At 40.1% G+C, this 22,217-nt stretch overlaps 1 protein-coding gene across 4 annotated transcripts in view; it reads right to left on the bottom strand.

Annotated features, from left to right (window-relative positions):
* Positions 1 to 13,442: 13,442 nt before the first annotated feature.
* The window catches only part of LOC149246465 (uncharacterized), a 250,623-nt gene continuing 241,848 nt past the window's right edge, over positions 13,443 to 22,217 (bottom strand). For all 4 annotated transcript variants that reach the window (XM_089457927.1, XM_089457926.1, XM_089457924.1 and 1 more), the window contains one exon: positions 13,443 to 13,898. In XM_089457927.1, coding sequence (XP_089314053.1) covers positions 13,845 to 13,898 — 54 coding nt within the window. In that variant the 3' untranslated portion in view covers positions 13,443 to 13,844. The remainder of the gene's footprint in view (positions 13,899 to 22,217) is intronic.

The following is a 22,217-nucleotide window of genomic DNA, read 5'->3' on the forward strand; positions in this document are numbered from 1 at the left end:
TGCCAAACCCTTCCAATTGTTATCAAGCACTAGCATACACTAACTTCAACGATCAAATCAAAATAACATGTTGATATGCATATTTCGGTCCCCTGCAAACACAAGTTAGGTCAACACATTCAAATTCTCTATAATAAGTCAAAACTTCCCTACTCATAGGACATTCTATTATTGGCTTCATGTATGTAGGATTGTCATTCTTCAGGTGCACTTCTAATCTCATGCATAAGGCTTCAGTTTTTTGTGACCTACTAGCATAAACACACCCATAGACCTTCTTACGTGCAATTGTGAGGCTTATAACCACACTGATAAGCTTGCTTCCGTGTGGTTGGGGCTTAGACTAAGGGAAACCCTCTCTCCTCATATCAGAACTTGTTGCAGACCAACAATCCCTGATATTTGTCTATTTATGTCCAGAAAACATATTTCAACAGTAAATAATCTTCCATATATTTAATGCAAATGATAATAGGTGTAGGGATCTTATGAAGCGTCTCCCTCTTAATGAGTAGCCACTTTAGACTTCATAATTATCAACTTGTCTATCATAACACTGTCATGCATCAACAGAACGGTTAGATCATGAAATCAAACTATATCAAGTTCTAAAACATATATTCATCATGTTAGCATCAACTACTTCATCATCACATATGAACATGACATCAAACTTTCATCAAGGGTTAGAGTCTTATGATTAGGGAAACTGACAGGTGTATCATCATACCTCAAAGATCATGAACACAATATCACTTACATAGCTTAGTCCATCAAGTCAAGGCATCCATATTTACTACATTGTCAAAATTACTAAGCCAAGGTCAACAAGGGGATCTTGAGAAACAATCTTATTGTTACACTTCTATCATCATGGTTATCATGTTTGTCACAAGCATTAACAATAGTATCAAGTCACCATATAAAAAACAATGTATCTAGCTTGCTTCATAAGATCTAGAAATTCATCATGTAAGATACTTTGCCAAGTATACTAATATATCAAAAATCAATGTTTCTAAGTAGCTTTACCATGACTTAATAGAATGTAAGATACTTGTCCAATACCAAGTGCACCATATCATCATAAGTACCATGAATCAAACTTACTTTCATATGCAATATGAATCATTCATGAAGGTGATATTTCCATCATACCTTAGGGCTTACCTTGCCATAACATTGAAACAATACATCAAATATACCTTGCAGTATTCAGATACATGTGCACCTTGACATTGGCATCTTAGAGAACTTTGTCAACTTTTCATCAAATGCATCTTTTCCTTTTCTAGCACTAGTTCTTCTCTTCCTGCACTAGCCATCCTTTCCTGCACCTCAAATGATCATCAAGAAGGATCCACTTATCACATATCATCAAGAGGTTAGAAGTATCCCAATACTCAAATATACATGCAGGAAGTATAGTTAATGATAAAATCAATAAATCTAAACAAAATTAAACTCATAAATGAGTAACATGAATCGAAAAGTACTTATCTTCAACGAGAGGTGATCATCTCCCTCTTGAACCAACCTTCAAGAGTTGTGATTGTCCATTGATCATAAAACATTGTTGCCTTGAATATTTCAACCAACTTCAACAACAACCAAGCCTAATAGAGACTATCACATCTAGAGCTTCATCTTCACATTGATCATGCTAGGGTTTCTATATCTCAAATCTCAGGGTTTCTTCAAAAACCTAACTTCATAATATTCGTCAAACCCTAAATACCCAATTGTCTAAAGTTTCCTTCAAACACTTCACCAGCAACCAAGCTTAATAGAGACTATCCCATCTAGGGCTTCATCTTCACATTGATCATTCTAGGGTTTATATATCTCAAATCTCAAGGTTTCTTCCAAACCCTAACCTCATACTATTCATCAAACCCTAAACACCCAATTGCCTCGCGTTTCCTTCAAACCCTAGTATTCTTTTAGGTCTCCTCCATCTTTTCCATCAAATTTGTCTTCATAAGGGTGATCTCAATGACTATTCTTTAGCCCAACTTTGATACCATGTTAGTTTTTCTTAAGGCTATATTGTTCTTTGCTTTGATAATTACATTTTATCATTTACATATAGGATTCACCCCATAGCATCATAACATTATTTAGATTTACAACATTATTCAGCAGCGTATGCAATTATATAGAATGAACAACATCATCATCGATGCAATGGAACATAAAGGAATAATAAAAGAAAAACATTCACACAAAGAGACATCAGGATTGGTCAGTGACCAGGGAAAACCCCAATATGGGGAAAACCCTTTCAAATTCTTCTTCTTATTAGATTGTCGTTGAATTATTCAGCAAAAGAGACTACAATGATCCATATCTTCATTCATACCACTAAACAATATCCATGAAGGTGATCCCAGAAAAATCAATCTAACAAAATCCAAAAGAAGATTCCAACAAGAGTACTAATTAGATATCAGTTCATCAAACTATAGTCAACTTCAGTCATTTGTAGTCAATTGAGGCAATTGACGAAAAACAAACCCTATGTTCCAATCGTAGGGAAGGCGTGTTGTGCGTGTTGTGCGTGCAGCTGAAAGGCTTCAATGGCATGGATGAGCTAACCTACGTGCGGTTGTAGCCGAGATTTCTCTATGACATGTCTGCGGATGTGACCAAAAACCCTAAAACAAAGATGCGAGCTTCAGACCCTGCGACTTCACCTTCATGCAAACCCATCCTTTGCAGACCTGCCTCAGACCTTTGTGACCCAAAATCAAGGAAGAGAAATAGAAGTATGATCCAAGATGATTGTTCAAATGAGGATCACTTGACTTATATTTATAGCCTTCCAGGGGAGTCCAATTTGCTTTAGGGCCGACCTGATCAAATATGCACGTGGGGCTTAATTCAAAATTACACTCTCTTGTTCAAATTGTGAAAATTCGGCTAACCCCAAATCTTATTGCAGCAACTAATGTTATTTATTCTATTTGTTAATTTAATTAAACAAATTATTTGTTGTGTGCTACGACAAATATTGAAACAAATACACTGCAACCTTCACAAAACAAATACTATTGAAGAAATAAAAACGCAGGAAGAAATAGATGCGCATACACAATATGACACCATTATTTTTGGACTAAGTCCCTGGAAAAACCCAACTCGGGAAAATCGATGCAGCAGCTGAGGGTTTTGATATTATGCAGTAGTGAAAATCTGAGTACAATCTATGGATGCTTAAACTAGCAATCCAAACAGAGAAATAACTGGCAATAATAACTAGTGAGAAAAATTTCTCACTCCACAAGTGATCCCACACTAACCTCAGCTCGAATTGAGTTGCTCCTTGCTCCCTCTGCACAACCTACACAGTTACTATGTCCCACAAGCTCAGAACTGCGTCTCCTCTCATTGTCTCGTCAGCTACTATCTGGAAAACTGATACTCTTTACCTTCAAACCCTCTGCCCAACTTCTAGCTCAGAATCTCAACTTCTCCCCAGCAAAACAAAAATCTCCCCAAGAGGGCTTTGCGCTGCCTCTCTGTGGTAATCCCTGCCTCTCTGCAATGTACTCGCTAAAACTGGAAAAGCTTCCTCCGGCCTCACTATATCTGCACCTCTTTCACTACTTCGACCTCACTGAATCACTTCCGACAACACACAACTGCTACTCAAGGAATCGATTTCTCAGCAAAATCAAACTCTCGAGTGTATTCTCCAAGCCCCATTGACTTTCTTCTTATAACTCTATGTTTAGACTTCAACGACCAAGATTATATCTTAATCTATGGCTAGGATTAACTAGAATTCGATCTATCTGAGTTTCTAAAAGATTCACACCATAACTTAATTAATTATGATTAATTAGTCATATTCCCTAAGTTTAGACTTAGAAAATATTTAAAAAACGAATAATAATCTAATTAAGTCATCTCTAAGTGGAATTTCCATAAACTATTTATGGGTTTAGGATATCTCACGTATTCTAGCCTCTCCACAAAATTTCGTAGCTAGAACACATCCAATGCTAAAAAAACTAACACAAATTGAGCGCTTCAACAGTCAAAATTGGTCCTCTTGAAAAGAGGAATCTCGTCCCATGTTTGGAATTTATCACTGAGCTGCAAAATTAACATATTTTCTTACAGAATTTGTTGATTTTTTAGTAGCTTGTGTAGGGTAAACCGCCACAAGAGTCACTTGTGGGCTTGGAACCTAAGAATTGGGTTTTGCGCCCATCGGGATTTGGCCCAAAACTATGAATAATTCGAGCATGAAAAAATTTGAGGTGATAGAGCTTGGCGTGGCGATTCCAATGCTTTGAAGATCACTCAAATCGGAGCTCTAGAAATGAAGTTATGAATTTTTGAAGTCTAAGAGTGGGTTTGCTCAAGATGCTTTAGGGTCGACTTGGTCTTAAGAAGGCATGAGACAGCTTGTCAAGCCTATGTTAGACGTTGGAGGGAGCCCTTCTTATGTGTATATATAGAAGGTGATGGAAGACTCTAATCCTCATCCATTGTGCAACACGAGCTCATTAAAGGAGCCTAAGGAACTCAGTCTAAGGAGCAAGGGCTATTATGTTGAGGCCGCAGATAGGAGACTGCTTCAACGTGGTAGGGAAGGTTGCATGGAAGCCTTCTAGGGACTATTTGAAGGGTAATCTACACTTGCATGGAGGCCGAGTAAGAATAGGGCTAGATGCAGGTATGTTGGGAAACAAAAAGAGGTAAGGAAATTGTGTTTTGATGTGGGGTGTAGGTGCTAGTAGGCATTGTGGTAGGATGCAGGCCTAACCACTTCAAAACAGGGAGATCGTGGGAGGTTTTGGGGCTAAAAAGTGCCCAAAACAACAACACACAACTAGAAGACCCTTCCTTGGTGAGGCCACGATCATTAAGGGATGTTTGGGTGACTATGTTAGGGTTGTTGCAGCATGTTGGGTGCCCTAACCAGTCACAGTCAGGAACAACAGTAACACAACAGAATTGGAGCAACAATACCTTGTGTTGGGTCATAATTTGTGACCTGTTTTAGATCGGTTTTTGTAGCAACCTGTGGGTGCCATTTGGCAGACATTTCATGGAGGTCAAAAGTCCATCCTAGGAGGAGAACTTGAAGTGAAGTATTGGGTGTCATTGATCTGGAGGAGGGCAGTGTGTTAGCTACCCAAAGTAGCCCTAGACTAGCGGTCTTGAAGTGATGAAGATAGTTGAAGATTGGGTGAAGTTTGGAGCCTTATTAGTAGCACTTTGATGGAAGAAAAAGGCTACTAGAAGGCATATTGGAGCTCAAGTATTGGCCAGCCTAGAGAGCAGATTAGATCAACCCGTGTACATGCAGCATAAGTGACTTGCAACAGTGTTAGGTGGCATCCTTCCTAGAGTCTCGTTGTGTTGTTCTTTGAAGGACTAAGGGGCAGCTAGTGAGCAATACAGGAGCGAAGGACCGACAGGACAAGACACAACATAGAAGTTGCAGCAAAGATTGTCATTATATATTGTATACCATAGACTGTTGTATTATTCATATTGGTTTAATATAACGAAGATTGGGTTGTACATTATTGAAACATCAAAACCAATAGCTTGTTGGCTTGAATGTAAAAATACACGAGAGGTATTTGTAATAATAATGTATTATATATCAAATGTATAAGTGATGTTGAATGTTACAATGAGGACCAGCATATATACCTAGGCAGGTGTCCTTTCGTGACTGGGCATGTCGTTTAGACATGCCTTTTCACTTTACTTAATGACTATTTAACATAATCATCTTTTAATTATTTATTATTTATATTTATTTTATTTTATACAATTTATGTTCGTAACATTGCCTCTTCCTTCAGAAGCTTTGTCCTCAAAGCTTTATTGTCGACAATTTTCTTCACTTTGCTCATGTCATTTTGATCAGTGTGACTGATCACTGGTACCTCAACAAGTAACTGGCCACTAGTGCTTCTGGTGATATTATCTAGAACTAAGGTGTTTTTTTTTCCTTTTTTTTAAATAGCATTTTGTTTTATTAACCTCCCATATTTTTTTTATAGAACAATAATTTTTTTAAATAATATATATATAATAAAATAAAATTACTACATTATAGTTATTATATAATTTATTATATAAACTTTATAATAAATCATATAATAACGATAACTCAACTTAATTTGAAGTTAATTTGAAATGTTATTACCAAGGACGGACAACGGCCTTGGTTTGTCACCAACATGAGTCAACGTGACATTTTGAAACGAAATGGAGTCACCGTGAAAATTCGGCCTGGGCCACGCTCTTTTGACAGCGGGATCTGATGTTGTAGCGTCTGCATGGAGAACAGTGATGACAGCGACAGAACGGAATCGACGACAGACAGAACGGGTGACGGCAACGGGGAACACAGGGATGCAGACGAACCCAGTCAGTGGGCCGAGAGCGGATGGTGTGGGAGTTTAGACGCAGTTTAGACGTAGCGGGAAGGTTGAGACATCGTCGAGCAGGGTTTGACCAACCTGAATTATTGGCTATACCACTCATTATTGGATTTTGTCCTGACTTCTAGTTTTCTCCTTCATTTTCCAGATGCCTGATGTTCCTATCTAAAAGCCCATGGAGTGAAAACAACGTTCATTAGAGTATATTCTGATCAATTCAAAAAACATAGGATCTGGTTCAATTTTAACATCTTCTGGACCATGGAATACAGATGGCACTGGCAGCTGCTCTAGGATGCTCCTGTGCCGATTAGCTCTATCAATATCAACACTGCTTTCTCTTTTGTCCATTATTCCACTGATTATCAGTTGCCTCGCATAAGAATGGGGCTGAAAGACACTAGAACGAATGAGTTCCAAGAGAAGCAATTAAAGATGCTTGAATCCTTCACCCTTTTGCAATTCATGTTGATCAAGCCAAGAAACAACAGCATCATGTAGAGGGCTCTGACCCTGAAAAGCAACAGAGGGATATGGACATCCAGTAAAGAACTCGTTCTGAGAATTTTTTGATATATTTCTTAACATCTCAACCTTTGGCATTGCATCCCTGCTTGTAAATTTGTCATCTAAACATGTATTTGGACCATCAGATACAACACCACTGCCAGACACATCTCCTTTGTCAGAAAGTAACTTCTTTCGAATTGCTTCCAACTTTATTTTCATGATTGAAACTACCATATAAACACAGGAGAAGTCCCTTTTGCCGGTAATTTTTCCACCTACAGGTAGAGAGACTTGGCAACTTCTGAAATCACATGTTGCCCACTCATAAGGGAAAAATACAACATAAGCTTCTGAAGCTTCTAGTGCACCCATAGATCTCAAGCTTGATCTTATACAAGGACTAATTTTATCCCCTGATATTAAAGCTTTATCCAGGTCCTGCACAACTTTTCCCTGATTGTTGTGAAGAAGCACATGATTGATAGCTTTTGAAAGATTAGCAGCTCGTTTCTAAATGGAGGATACCAAGTCTGCTATAGACAACTCATGGTCAGTAACCTGCCTTTCAATAGAACTATTCGTATCCATTTTGTTTGAAATATCCACACCTGAAACCTTTTCCACATCTCGAATTGCCATCAAAGAAGAAATGTGTCTGTCAACGAATCCTAATTTAATATGCAATGAACAAATGTTGTTGATCCTTGACTAGGCACGTCGATTGGCAGAGGACGTTTTGACTGAGTTTGGTCGGAAGAAATGGCAGCTTATGGAAGAGACGGTGGAACCGATAACCTGCGGAACGAGGAGGCTAGTGGACAATAGCAACCTCATGTGATGCCAGAAGGTGGAGACCATATCTCTCACTGCCTCCTCCTGCAACTCTATGGTTCTGAGTGAGACGAGTGACCTCTGATTGTATGTCTGGTTTGTTGAAAGAGCAATGATGGGATCAATCATGAACTCATAGCTAATGGGACAGAAGAACTCCTTGGGCCCACTGTGAGCATAATTCTGAGGAACGTTTGGAATTTTCTCCCCATAAAGTGGAGAACCCATTTCAGATCCTTGATGGCCTTGGGCACTCTCTAATGCAACCCTGAAACATGGCCTGAGTTTCATGACATGAGGCACAAGCACATGAATCAAAGGCATTTGTTTTGCAATACCACCAAGGCTTCCTGAAATTGTGTAACGTATCAATTCACAGATAGCATTAACTAATCCATTAGAAAGCTTGTCTGAGTTAAAAGCACCAAGAGATGCTTGGACTAGAGCATGAGAAGCAAGAATGCTAGATGGGATTCCAAAACTTAGTCGTAGCCAAGATGAAAAAGCATCCAAAACCTATTCAAGCAAATCTTGGATGGACAAGCAAGAACTCAAGATATTAAACACAATCTCCACCGATTCTATCAGTTCTTTCTGAAAAAGGCGTAGTCTTTTTGGATGAGCCGTAATTTTGTAGTTATATGCCTCCTCTGGCATCACTTCCAATAGTTCTAAAAATCTAGGAAGGAATTCTGGCGTAGTACCCAACTTATCTCTTAACCAGTTTAGATGTCCACGGTTGCCAAAATCTTTTGCAGGAACATGCACTGTTAGTGCTACCATTGCTATACTAATATGTTTTCTAACCTTGGTCAGACCTTTGCTAAACCTTTTCAACAAGTTCTTTAGTGGTTCCCATAATGATATAAATGTTGAAGATGGAAACTCCTCAAAATCACGCTAGACCTTCATTTTGAGTCTGAGAGCAAAACATAAGAGTCTCTAAGTTGGTATTGGATTCATGCAATAGGTTATCTGACACCTGCCACGCGTCCACGTTTCTTTGGAATTCTTGCAACCATCGGTTAGCGTCCCTGCGAATTTGCTGGTCCGGATGATGGTAGAGAGCCTTTAGAGCCTCCTCAAGTGTGGTTTTCACATCTGCAACAACCTTCTTTTTCTCAAGCGCCACCAATGGCAGTTTTTCATTGACAACATCTTCTTCATTGTTATGATATTGTACATCTCCTTATTTCTCAAGATAATCCTCATCTTGATCTATATCAGCTTCATCGGAATCATTATCTTGATCTAAATCATTCTCGTCCATATCAAGATCAACTTCATCTCGATCCTCATCTTGATCTATATCAGCTTCATATTCATCATTATCTATTACATCTTCATGTTCATTATCATTATTCTAATCAAAATCTTCTTCTCCTGCTTCACCTTGTTCCACTTCTTCATTGTCGCTATCATCTTCCTTATTATCGATTTTCCTTTGACATGCTTTACTTTCTGCATATGATTTTTCTAAACGCTAAAATGCTTCTTGAATTTTACTAAACTACTCTATGAATTTAGGACGTCAACGTAATGGGATATTGTGTAGCAAACAACGGTCAAAGACCCGCATGATTATATTGTGTGCATGGCTCTAATACCACTAAAGCATCAAAACCTATAGCTTGTTGGCTTGAATGTAAAACTACACAAGAGGTATTTGTAATAATAATTTATTATATATAAAATGTATAAGTGATGTTAAATGTTACAATGAGGACCCACATATATACCTAGGCAGATGTCCTTTCGTGATTGGGCATGTCTTTTAGACATGACTTTTCACTTAACTTAATGACTATTTAACATAATCATCTTTTCATTATTTATTATTTTTATTTATTTTATTTTACAATTATTGTACAATATTTGTTAAAAAATGTGTATACTTGTGCATATGTGATTTACTGTTTTATATTTTTCATTGTGCAAAGTAGTTCTTGTTGAGATTCTTGGTTTGGTAGCATCAAAGATTTTAAGATTCTAACCTAGACCCAAGATCGTGGAAATTCAACATGGTATCAGAGCATGTCTGAGCTACTTTGGAAGTCAGTGAATCAGAGTGTGAACAACAAAGTACAACTTAAGAGAGAGTTGGTCACATTGTAGGTGACAATGTCAAAATTGCATGTTGGTATCCGATATGAAGACAGGTTGGAGGGGTTGTCCAACTATAGTCCATGGAAGGAAATGATCAAGTTGGTCTTGTAGGTCAACAGGATTTGGGATTTTTCCAAGAAATCCATCAAGAATCCAACTGACCCAAAGGAGCCGAATATGTACGAGGATTTAAATACGAGAGCAAGATTGATCATCCTTGATGGTGTGAAGGATTCCCTAAAACCTCATTTGTCCGGGAAGAACACTGCACATGAGATGTGGATGGCTCTTCAAAATTTGTTCGAGAATGAAAAAGAGAACCGAGTTTTGGTATTGGAGGATAAGTTGAAGTCCACTAAGATGATACAGGGTGAAGGAGTGACTTCATATCTAACAAGATTGTCTTAGGTCAGAGATGAGCTTGCTGCTGTCGGTGTGACTATTTCATATTCAAATATCGTAAGGATCGCTTTGAAAGGGTTCACCAAGGAATGGAAGCCCTTCATCAAAGGGATTGTTGCCAAAGAGAAGTTGTCAGACTGGAATAGGTTGTGGGATGACTTCATTTAGGAAGAGTTACGAGATGAGGATCTTCATCCAAAAAAGAAGACTTTCGATGATGACGTGGCACTTGCAGTGCAAATGAAGTGTAAGCAGAAGAAGGACTTGAGTAACGTTAAGTGTTTCGACTGTGGTGAGGTGGGTCATTTTTAGTCGAGATGTCCGATGAATAAGGGAGATGACGAGAAGAAGAAAGGGAAGCAGTTTGTCGGTGTTGCCACTTTTGTTGAGATAGATGCTCTCACCAAGAGGTTGGAGGAGGAGGACTTTGCTATGATCTCTCATTTCTCGCAGGGTACCATCGATGAGGATGGATGGTACATCGACAGTGGTGCGACAAAGCATATGACAGGGTCACAAAAGGATTTTCAAACTCTATTTGAATGGGACTCGAAGTTGCACATGGTGTTGGGCGACAAGAGTCAGAAGAAGATCCTAGGATCAAGAGTTGTGCCATTCAAGATGGAGATCGGATGTGTGATGCGGGTCTAGGATGTACTGTTTGTACCAGGACTCGGATATAGAGTAATTTCTATCTCGATGATCTAGAAGAAGGGATTTGAGGTCTTGTTACAGGATGGGAAGGCAAGACTCAAGCCCAGAGGATCTAGCTCCGATGGGATTGTGCTTGGAGTTAGAGAGCATGTTCTATACAGGGTGATGAGCAAGCCTATGGATCATGGGAAGAAGAAGGAGCAAGTGCAGGTTCCAGAGAAGCAATTATAGGTGTGAGCTTCGGAGGAGCACGTACAAGTTCCCAAGAAGGTCTAGGTTCCATAGGCTCAGATGGAGTCGAGTTCTAGTGGGAGCTTGCAGATTTATAGGGAGACTATGTAGCCCAAGAATAGCGCGTGGTCAGTGGGAAGCAAGGGTGCTTCCACCTCTGGCAAGAAGGAATCATGGAGGGATTGGAAAACGATAGAGGAGAAGAAGAAGAAGTAGGATGCTTCTAGTGATAGTGACACTTCCGAGAGGCGCAGTTCATGCTTCAGGGATCGCTGCAATGGTGAGCGCCAAGAGTTGGGCGAGCGTTGCAAGTAGTGATGATGATGACGAGTTACTTCCTAGTCTTGGAAGTACCTCCCTCACTAAGAGGGAGTATTGATTTTTGAGTAGCTTGGGAGGTACTCCAAGCCGTAGGGTTCTAAGATTGGAGGATCAAGTGCCACAAGAGTCACTTGTGGGCTTGGAAACCAAGCATGGGGTTTTGCACCCATCGAGATTTGGGCCAAAACCATGAAGAATTTGAGCATGAGAAAATTTGATGTGATAGAGCTTGGTGTGGCGATTCCAACGCATTGAAGATCACTCAAATCGGAGCTCTATAAATGAAGTTATGAATTTTTTAAGTCTAAGATTGGGTTTGCACGATGATTTAGGGTCGGCTTGGTGTTAAGAAGGCATTTTACAGCTTGTCAAACCTATGTTAGACGTTGGAGGCAGCCCTTCTTATGTGTATATATAGAAGGTGATGGAAGACACTAATCCTCATCCATTGTGCAACACAAGAGCTTATTAAAGGAGCCTAAAGAACTTGGTCTAGGGAGCAAGGGCAATTCTGTTGAGGCAGCAGATAGGAGACTACTTCAGCGAGGTAGGGAAGGCTGTGTGGAAGCCTTCTAGGGACTGTTTGAAGGGTAATCCACTCTTGCATGGAGGCCGAGTAAGATAGGGCTGGACGCAGGTCTGTTGGGCAGCAAAAAGAGGTAAGGAAAATATGTTTTGGGGTGGCCTGTAGGTGCCAGCAGAGACTGTGGTAGGCCACAAGCCTAACCACTTCAAAATAGGGACAGCGTGGGAGGTTTTGGGGCTGAAAAGTGCCCAGAACACCAACACACAGCTGGAAGACCCTTCCTTGGTGAGGCCACAGTCATTAAGGGTTGTTTGGGTGATTGTGTTAGGGTTGTTGCAGCATGTTGGGTGTCCTAACCAGTCACAGCCAGGAACAGCAGTAACACAATAGACTTGGAGTAGAATACCTTGTGTTGGGTCATAGTGTGTGACCTGTTTTGATCGGTTTTTGTAGGACTCTCCGTGGAGGTCAAAAGTCCATCCTAAGAGCAGAACTTGCAGTGAAGTATTGGATGTCATTGATCTGGTGGAGGGCAGTGTGTTGGCTACCCAAAGTAGCCCTAGACTAGCAGTCTTGAAGTGACAAAGATAGTTGAAGATTGGGTGAAGTTTCAAGCCTTATGAGTAGCTCTTTGATGGAAGAAAGAGGCTACTAGAACGCAGATAGGAGCTCAGGTATTGGCCAGCCTAGAAAGCAGATTGGATCAGCCCATGTACATGCAGCAGAAGTGACTTGCAGCAGTGTTAGGTGACAGCCCTCCTGGAGTCTCGATGTGTTATCTTTTGAAGGACTAAGGGGCAGCTAGTGAGCAGTACAGAAGCGAAAGACCGGCAGGACAAGATATGACATAGAAGATGCAACAAAGATTGTCATTGTATCTTGTAAACCATTGACTGTTTTATTATTCAGATTGGTTTAATATAACGAAAATTGGGTTGTACATTATTGTACAATATTTGTTACAATTTGTGTACACTTGTGCATATGTGATTCACTGCTTTATATTTTCCGTTGTGCAAAGTAGTTCTTGTTGAGATTCTTGGTTTGGCAGCATCAGAGATTTTAAGATCCTAACCTAGACCCAAGATCATGGAAATTCAACAGAATTGTCTCTAATCTATTATTATGTATCTATGTCATTTCAGTTGGTGGTGTTATGCTCATATCAAAATGACCTAAAATACCTTTATCATACATCTTCAAAATGGAGAATGAAATGGCAACCTGATTTTAATTCTCTATTGATCTCATTACAAATACTGAAATAGAATACGTGTAAATAATGTGAATTGAATCCTTTCATTTGTGTGAATCATATTCATCATGTCATTCTCAGTAAAAATATCAGACATAAAAGATACATCTGCATTGTGGTTAATACAAATTTAAAAATGTTCTACTGCTACATATTTTTAAAACCTGCCGTTTATCATATAAATGGTAGGTTCTTTCTACATTTCCTTCATACATACTCTTGTAAGAATGTTTTCCTTGTTTGGGAGAGCTTCTCGCTGATCATAGGCAGCCATCTTCCATGGAAAGCAGGCCTTTGAACCTAGCCACCTTCCATGACACCAAATGCAAGTTTGTGTGTTGTTGCCTTGCATTTTCCTAAGAAACGCTGACCTCCTTCAATGGAAAACATAATTATAGGCACAAGATGTTACACAACGCATGATACCAATATGGCACACAAGAAGATAAACTATTTGGAGACCCATATTCTGGGCAGCAGAACTGCAGAAGTTGGAATTATAGGGAGGCAAGCTTGAATATAAACCTCTGGAGCTCCGAACTGGAATCTCTAAGTTGTATAGTTAAAAATGCTCAGCACTGAACAGCAGTGATTAACAAAATGATAAATGTTGTCGGCAGGAACTGGGATTCGTTTTTGCTTTTGTCTGCAAAGTACAAAGGAAAACAAATAATAATTAGGCATTTGCATTGTCTGACTGCATATGTACTTTAAAAAGTTATTGTTGGCATTGTATAACTAAACAAATTAAGCCCACTTGATGGGCGTTAAAGAGAACATAGCTGCAATGATATGCCTATAATGCAACACTGCATAACTGCTCAGCATTAACTGCCATAAAATTTTCACTTCCTTGTCAATTTCATAGGCTCGTGAACAACACATAATTAGCTTGCTACCACTCCTTACCAGAAAAACAGTCTAGAATGCCAACACAGTTGTTAGTTTGGTCTATATGAGAAGGTGTTTGATAAAGTACAAAATCTCAAGTAAACCCCACTGGTTTCTCAGATCCTGTACCACCTAGTACAATACTGCCTTGAGAACCTATGTTGCAATGGTATTAAAAATGCACATAAAGAACCTGTGCTGCACTAGAAGCATGGGTGTACAACAAATTGCAGACGGTAAATTTTCAAAATTTTAGCATTTGCGCATTCAAGATTAGGATTTTCCATATAAACACCAAAATCATCCACCAATTAACTTGATTTAGATATCATGATGCTAAAATCGAAGGTTGGAAACACAAAGCAATAGAATGGACATGATATTCATATAATAGCCTTTCTGAAGCATAGTTAAAGTTAAACTCATAATAATGTTTTCTGTTTGATTTTGTCTTTTCCTTCGAGCTTCTAATTAGAGATATGTCATGGGTTGTGTTATCACTCGAATTGTCTCTTAGAAAACTTTCGAAGAGGGTTTGGATGACCACTCAAGAGAAGTACTCCTGTCACTAGTACTCTCACTTCAAAAGCTGCAGTTGCTAGTTTATGAGGTATCCCTAAGACAACTTAGAACTTATAATTCATATTTTTAAGAATGATCGGTGCCAAGTCGGGCAAGTGATAGAAAAGCAAAGAGAAGAACATTTGCAAGGTAATATGAGAATAAATCTTGCTAATTAAAATCCCTAAAATGTGTTGGAATGTTGGCAATTGTCATTACCGACCACTTCTATCTTTTTCCCTCTTTCAGCAAAAATTCTGGAGTTTTTTTAAGGGCAGTGTCGGTTCTATTCATCTGGTGGATTGCTTGGCAATGACATTTTCCAGATCATTGATATAAAGGGGTTTCAAAGTTTGAGTTAAGGTCAAGTTATCACTAAGTCCAAATCAAGCATGACAACACCAATAGGTTGTCTTTCAACACACAATGTGGCCATTATGAGTTTACTGGTGCCATTCAATTGAATGATTGACCAGCTACATATATGTTCTGTTACCCACCAAAATGTGGGTAAACCCATAGAGGAATTTTTTTGTCTTTAGACAGCCAGCCAGCTAGCAGCCCTACATTGCTCAGTACATGATATTATGCCATGATTCTCCACCACATGCAGCAGTCAGGGACTTCTCACCATCTGGCATTCCTCTTGAAGGTACAATAGGTACTTTAACCATATTAAAACAACGCGAGACACGCATGTAAAAGAATATTGAATCAATTAATCAGAAATGAGCCAACAGCTCAATGATAATACAGAGATATTTACAATAATAGAAACATCAGGTTTCTATGTAGAATATGGAAACAAACAGTTTCATCTAAGAAACTGCTAAAAGAATAAAAATAGCAACAGCTAAAAGGCTGAGCATTAAATACTAAATAGAGATATTCTAATACCCTCCCTTAATGCTCAATCTATTTACAACACCAATAGACCCTCGGAATTTTACAAATTTATCAGGACCAAGAGGCTTGGTGAAAATGTCGGCGGGCTGCTCTGTTGTGGGAACATATTGCAACTGAACTAAGCCGTCTTCAACCAGCTGGCGAATGTAGTGGCAATGAGTTTCCACATGCTTTGTTCGTTCATGAAAAACCGGATTCTTGGCAAGTTTGAGCACTCCCTGATTATCACAAAACAAAGAAGTAGGCCCTGTCTGGAAAACATGCATATCTGCAAGCATACGACGAAGCCAAACTGCCTCACAGGATGCCTTAACTGCTCCCCGATACTCTGCTTCTGTTGAGGAGAGAGCTACTGCCTGTTGCTTCTTACTAGTCCAAGTAACAGCACCAGATCCTAGACTAAACACATACCCAGCTGTAGATTTACGGTCATCAACCGAACCGGCCCAGTCAGAGTCAGTGTAGCCACTGAGAATAGGATTGGAGCTGCGAGTATATAAGAGGCCATAATCAGAAGTACCACGCACATATCGTAGCACCCGCTTTGCTGCTATCCAATGATCAGCTTTAGGAGCTGACATAAAGCGAGAAATGTAGCTTACTGCAAAACTGATGTCAGGTCTGGTAGCAGTAAGATAGATGAGACTGCCCACTAATTGCCTGAATAAAGTTTCATCCACAAGGGGAGAGGATGACTGTGCTGAAAGTTTGAGCCCTGGTTCCATGGGAGTCGTGGCCGGTTTGCAATCCTGCATTCTGAACCTTTCCACAAGAATTTTGGCATACTTGGACTGAGAGAGAAAGATCTGATTTTCAGTCTGCCAAACTTCAACCCCCAGACAGTAATGAAGGAGTCCCAAGTCTGTCATCTCAAAAGTTCTGCATAGATCTTGCTTGATCCCATGGATCAAATGTGCAGAGCTGCCAATAATGATAAGGTCATCCACATAGACAACCACAAACAAGATATCATCACCAGTATGCTTGATATACAGGTTTGCATCAGATGGGCTCCGCTGAAAACCCTGATCTGTCAGGTACTGATCAATTTTCATGTACCAAGCCCGAGGAGCTTGTTTCAATCCATAGATTGCTTTAGCTAACCGACATACTTTCTGTTCTTGACCAGCAACCTTGAATCCTGGAGGCTGCGTCATGTAGACTTCTTCTTGAAGATCACCATTTAGGAAAGCACTCTTTACATCCATCTGATGAACTTTCCAATTGAACTGAGCTGCTAGGGCAAGAACAAGCCTTATGGTACTCATCTTGGCTGTAGGAGCAAAAGTGTCCTCATAATCGATGCCTTCCTTCTGTGAGAACCCTCGAGCTACAAGACGAGCTTTATACTTGTCTATGGTTCCATCAGCTTTGTATTTCACTTTATACACCCATTTGCAGCCTATGGGTTTTTTTTCGACAGGAAGATCAGAAAGTGTCTAGGTGTGATTCTTCTGAAGACTCTGGAATTCGGCTTCCATAGCCTGTTCCCACTCAGATGTACCCTTAGCTTCTGAATAGGTTTGAGGCTCAAAAATACTGTGTAGGTTAGCCATAAGAGCAAAATTGACTGTAGACTGTTGTCTGTTCTTATGTCTAGAAGTTCTACCTTCAAGGAGCTCATCATCCCGGAGATCACCTATGGTTTTAGCCCACCATTTAGGCCGAAGAGAAGAAGAACCAATATCAGGAGTAGAGGAACCAATATCAGGAGGAGGTGGAGAAGGCTCAATAGAGACAGCAAGAGGAGGGTTAGCTTCTGGAGGAAGCTCAGATAGAGTATTATCAAATACTGATGCTACATCATCCCTCCCATCAGGTGGACTGACCGGAAGAAGAACACTGTGAGGCTGATCCTCAGAACGCTGCTCAGAAGAAGAAGACTGAAAGAATCCTCTGTCTTCATCAAATACTACATCTCGACTGAAGCTAAGACGACCAGTGGCTATATCTATCAGCCTATAGGCCTTGTGATGATCACTGTAACCTGTCATCATGAGTTTCTGACTTTTGGAATCCAACTTAGAGCGCTTAGCAGATGGAATCCAAACATATGCAACTGAGCCAAATACTTTGAGATGACTGATCTTAGGCTTACGACCAGACCAAACTTCTTCAGGAGTCTTCCCTTTAACAGCCTGAGTAGGTGATCGGTTAAGAAGGTAAACAACAGTAAATACTGCTTCAGCCCAGAATTTGTTTGGAACACTCCTGTGTTGTAACATGGAACGAGCCATTTCAACAACCGTGCGGTTGCGACGCTCAACAACACTGTTCTGCTGGGGAGTGTAAGGTGTGGTTAATTGACGTTTGATGCCATGAATATCACAGAAGTTGGCAAAAGCTGAGGAACAAAATTCCCCCCCATTGTCGGTCCTAAGGGTCATGATATTACAACCAGATTCTTTTTCAACTAAGGTTTTAAACTTCTGAAAGGTACTAAGAGCATCAGATTTATTTTTTTAAAAAAACACCCACATCTTTCTACTGAAGTCATCTACAATAAGTAAAAAATATTTGCAAGCAGTGATAGAAGCTGTATTCATAGGACCACAAATATCAGCATGAAGTAACTGAAGTACCTTAGATGCGCGCCAAGATTCTCCATTTTTGAATGAAGACCAATGTTGCTTTCCCGCTTGACAGGCGCTGCATACCCCCAACTGCTGAGTCTGAATATCAGGTAATCCTGACACAAGTCCCTCCCGAGAGAGCTGAGAGAGATACTGCATATTGAGATGCCCATATCGCTGATGCCATAGAGTGCTGATGGGAGAGACACGTGCTGCTAGAGCCACTTCTGGAAAGTCACCGGTGTCAAGTAGCCTGTATAGACCATGGTCCTCTAGGCCAACAGCAACTGTTAGTCTGGTCTCCCTGTCAATGATGGAACACTTGTGTGCACTGAACACAACATCAAGCTGAGGAGAATTCCTCATAATCTGGCTGACAGATAGCAGATTAATCTCCATACCAGGAACATAGTATACATTTAGAAATATGAGCGTGCGTCCACCAGACTGAATTTGAACTGTACCCCTGCCAGCTACATTGTACTTTTCACCTCCACCAAATACCACTGAATCACTGAAAGGTGAGAAGTCAATAAACCAGTCACGCCTGTGAGAGAAGTGGCGTGATGCACCAGAATCAATGTACCATGCAGAGGAAGGAACATGTTCTAAAGACCTTTTAGCCATAAAGGCGTAAAAGGCAGAATCTGTCTGCTCGGAATGTTCTGCAACATTCGCTGTCTGATGTGGCCCTCCCTGTTTCTTCTGTTCAGAAGCAATCCTCTGTCGGCAATCTTTCTTCATGTGACCGAACCTGTGACAGTAATTACACTGCACACTTTTCTTCCTGGCAGGATCAAAAGACTGAGGAGAGCCTTTCTGCTGAAAAGACTGAGAGGACTGGTATTTTGCAGCAAATGCATTTTCCGAGGGCACTGATGAAGTACTACTACCAAACCGCTGTTTCCACCTATCTTGCTGCAGAAGTTTGGTACATAAATCTGGAAACTTCAGATCAACATTTGTGGTTGTAATGTTGAGCATTTCGATGAAGTGTTCATAAGATTTCGGTAGACTTTTCAGAGTAATGACTACCATATCTTCTTCCTCCATGGTCCGACCAATGGCTTCGAGCTGATCTCGAATGTCTTTAATTCTGTTGAGATGTTCCTGTAAAGACATATGTTCATCCATCATGATGGAGAACAACTGATTTTTGAGAAAAAATGCTCGGCTTTTGTCAGATGTCTCGTGCAGTTCTTTCAACTGTTGCCAGATTTCGGCAGCGGTCTTGCCAGAAGGAATCTGTGGTAACTGATCATCAGCGACAGAGAGCTTGAGAAGCATAACAGCCTCTCGATTTCGATCATCAAATTTATCTTGATCGGTACCAGCTGTACCGGGACGAGGCTCTTTGCCCAAAATGAGCTGATCAAGACGTCTGTATTCAAAAATGGTCAGCATTCTTTGTTTCCAAATGTTATAGTTGCTGCCATTAAAGCGTTGATTTCCTTCTAACATCAGATTGGTGAGCGTGGCCATTTTCTTAAAGACAATACAGAAGTCTGATAATAAAAAAGTGTAGCTGCCTGCTTAAAATTCCTCTTTCAGGATGACTGTACCAAACCTTAACAAATTCTGTTTTGAAATAAACAGGCTTGCACAAAAAAAAAAATTACTCAGATCTGTACCAGATCAAAACACCGGACTAAAACACCAGATCAAAAAACACCAGACAAGAGGTCACATGTATCTTTATAAGATTAAAGCTGATGTGAAGGGAAAAAATACGTAGACTGAAGCTGTCCACGCTGTTCTGATCCCACCGCTTTAATGAAAAAAAAAATGCCGTCACTTACTGTCCACGCTGTTCTGGGACGGTCCTCCACACTTAAACAGCAATAAAAAATGGCACATTAATTCATAATGAGTAACACATCCAACGTTGAAACGTAACCAAAACCGGAACTGCCGTAATCTGGAAAAATGGCGTCCAACGAATCTGAGAAATGGCGTCTGTAGAAAGAATACACGGGAGGTAAACCCTGCCGTCACTTATACTTCTGCGGAGTGCCGGAACTGCCGTAATCTGGAAAAAATGGCGTCCAACGAATCTGAGAAATGGCGTCTGTAGAAAGAATACACGGGAGGTAAACCCTGCCGTCACTTATACTTCTGCGGAGGGCGTTGAGAAACGAAGCTTCGTGGTCGGAGAAAGTGTTGACGAGGATACCCGAAACCTCTGGAAAATGCCTTCACGTGGTTCTGTAGAATACGTGAGCGAAAATACTTAAACAAATGTTGACGAGGATACCCGAAGCCGCTGGAAAGTGCCGTGGTTCTGTCGAACACGTGAGCGAAAATATTCAAACAAAAAACGTATTAACTTTGATTTCCGCTACCGCTTCCAGCTTTATTCACCAAGTCAATAGATTGATATGCGTGCGATTCCAGATATCGTGACAGAAGAAGACTGAGATGCCACGTTCCCGTGGTTATCGTCTCAGCTGTGGATTCACCGTGAAAACGCAGGTTGAAGACGAGGGTTGAATACTGAGAATTCACGGGCTACAAAAATAAACAAGACTTCAAAACAGATAAACTGTTCAACCGACAAATCGACTGCTGCCCCCGGATTCAAAATGCCGGATTTAATTTCAAGAGAATTTCACGATTCTGAGTACCGCCACAAAGTTAATTCCTCATAAAAAAGATAATGCAGGAGAAGAATCCCTTTCTGTATCGAGATTGACGACTGTAAGCTTTTATCACAATGAGCAAAGCCGAAGCTAAGACTCAGTGAAGGCTACCTGGCTTACAGAGGGCTCGACCTTAGAAAGGAATGAAGAGGATAGCTGATCAAGAAATCTACAGACCCTGAGAGCAGTTTCGAAATGAACTACTGAATTTTTCAAACTATGAAAAATTATTTCGAAAATCCCTGTGCTCTGATACCATAAAACAGTGCGAGACACGCATGTAAAAGAATATTGAATCAATTAATCAGAAATGAGCCAACAGCTCAATGATAATACAGAGATATTTACAATAATAGAAACATCAGGTTTCTATGTAGAATATGGAAACAAACAGTTTCATCTAAGAAACTGCTAAAAGAATAAAAATAGCAACAGCTAAAAGGCTGAGCATTAAATACTAAATAGAGATATTCTAATACATATTACAATCATGTGATTCTACTTAATTTTTTGGGCATTCTAACATGGATGGGGTGATCCGAATGATTGACTGATCTTGACTGTAAGCCTGTTCTCTCACTTCACCAGGGAGGTTAGTTTGTGGCCCTAGTCCATTGGGACCTACTATGAGGGTTTAGGATTATAGAGGGGCACTATTTGGGAGACTTGGAATCAAGTAGTGTGTCCACAACGTTCCATACTTACCACTTTCCAGCATTTCCTAGATTCCATCTCCATTCTTTGTGCTGTTGAAGAATCTAGGGCAGTTAGCATTAGATAGATTCTTCTATACTTGATAACAATTTGTGAAATTCTTTTACTATTTATCTTATCTTGATCTTCTTCTTATTATGAGTGTGTGTGTTTACTTCATCAAACTGCTACCAAAACAAAGAGACAAGAACACAAGAAGTTGGCATTCTGCCAGGGCCAAAACCTCTCCCTCTTGGAGAGGAAAACCCGCACATAATTCTTCTTATAGAGATTCTAATTGACGAACACCAAGACCATGACCCTTGACCTATCAAGCCACTCCAAGACCAAGACACCAATCCTCTTCTTACTGTTGAGATCATCATCATCATTACTGCTTCACCGAGATCATCATTGCTGCACCATGACTGCTCCTTGAGATCACCACTGAGATTATCTCTGCACCTTCATCGAGATCATAACCTTCAAGAACGAGATCATGACTGTGATAGGATCATGACTGCACCTTAATGTAAGTCGAAGTGTCACTATGAGATCCTTCCATCATCATTAGGTTGAGACTGTGATCATCCTTGTCACTGTCATCACTGCTTCTCATTATGCCGAGACTGTAATAGTTGAGACTGTGATTATCTTTGTCACTGTCATCACTGCTCCTTCTCATTATGCCGAGACTGTAAT

This window comes from Pinus tabuliformis, chromosome 7, assembly GCF_031772625.1.
Source record: "Pinus tabuliformis cultivar Carrire ecotype Pingquan chromosome 7, CPIR1, whole genome shotgun sequence".
Taxonomy (NCBI): Eukaryota; Viridiplantae; Streptophyta; class Pinopsida; order Pinales; family Pinaceae; genus Pinus; species Pinus tabuliformis.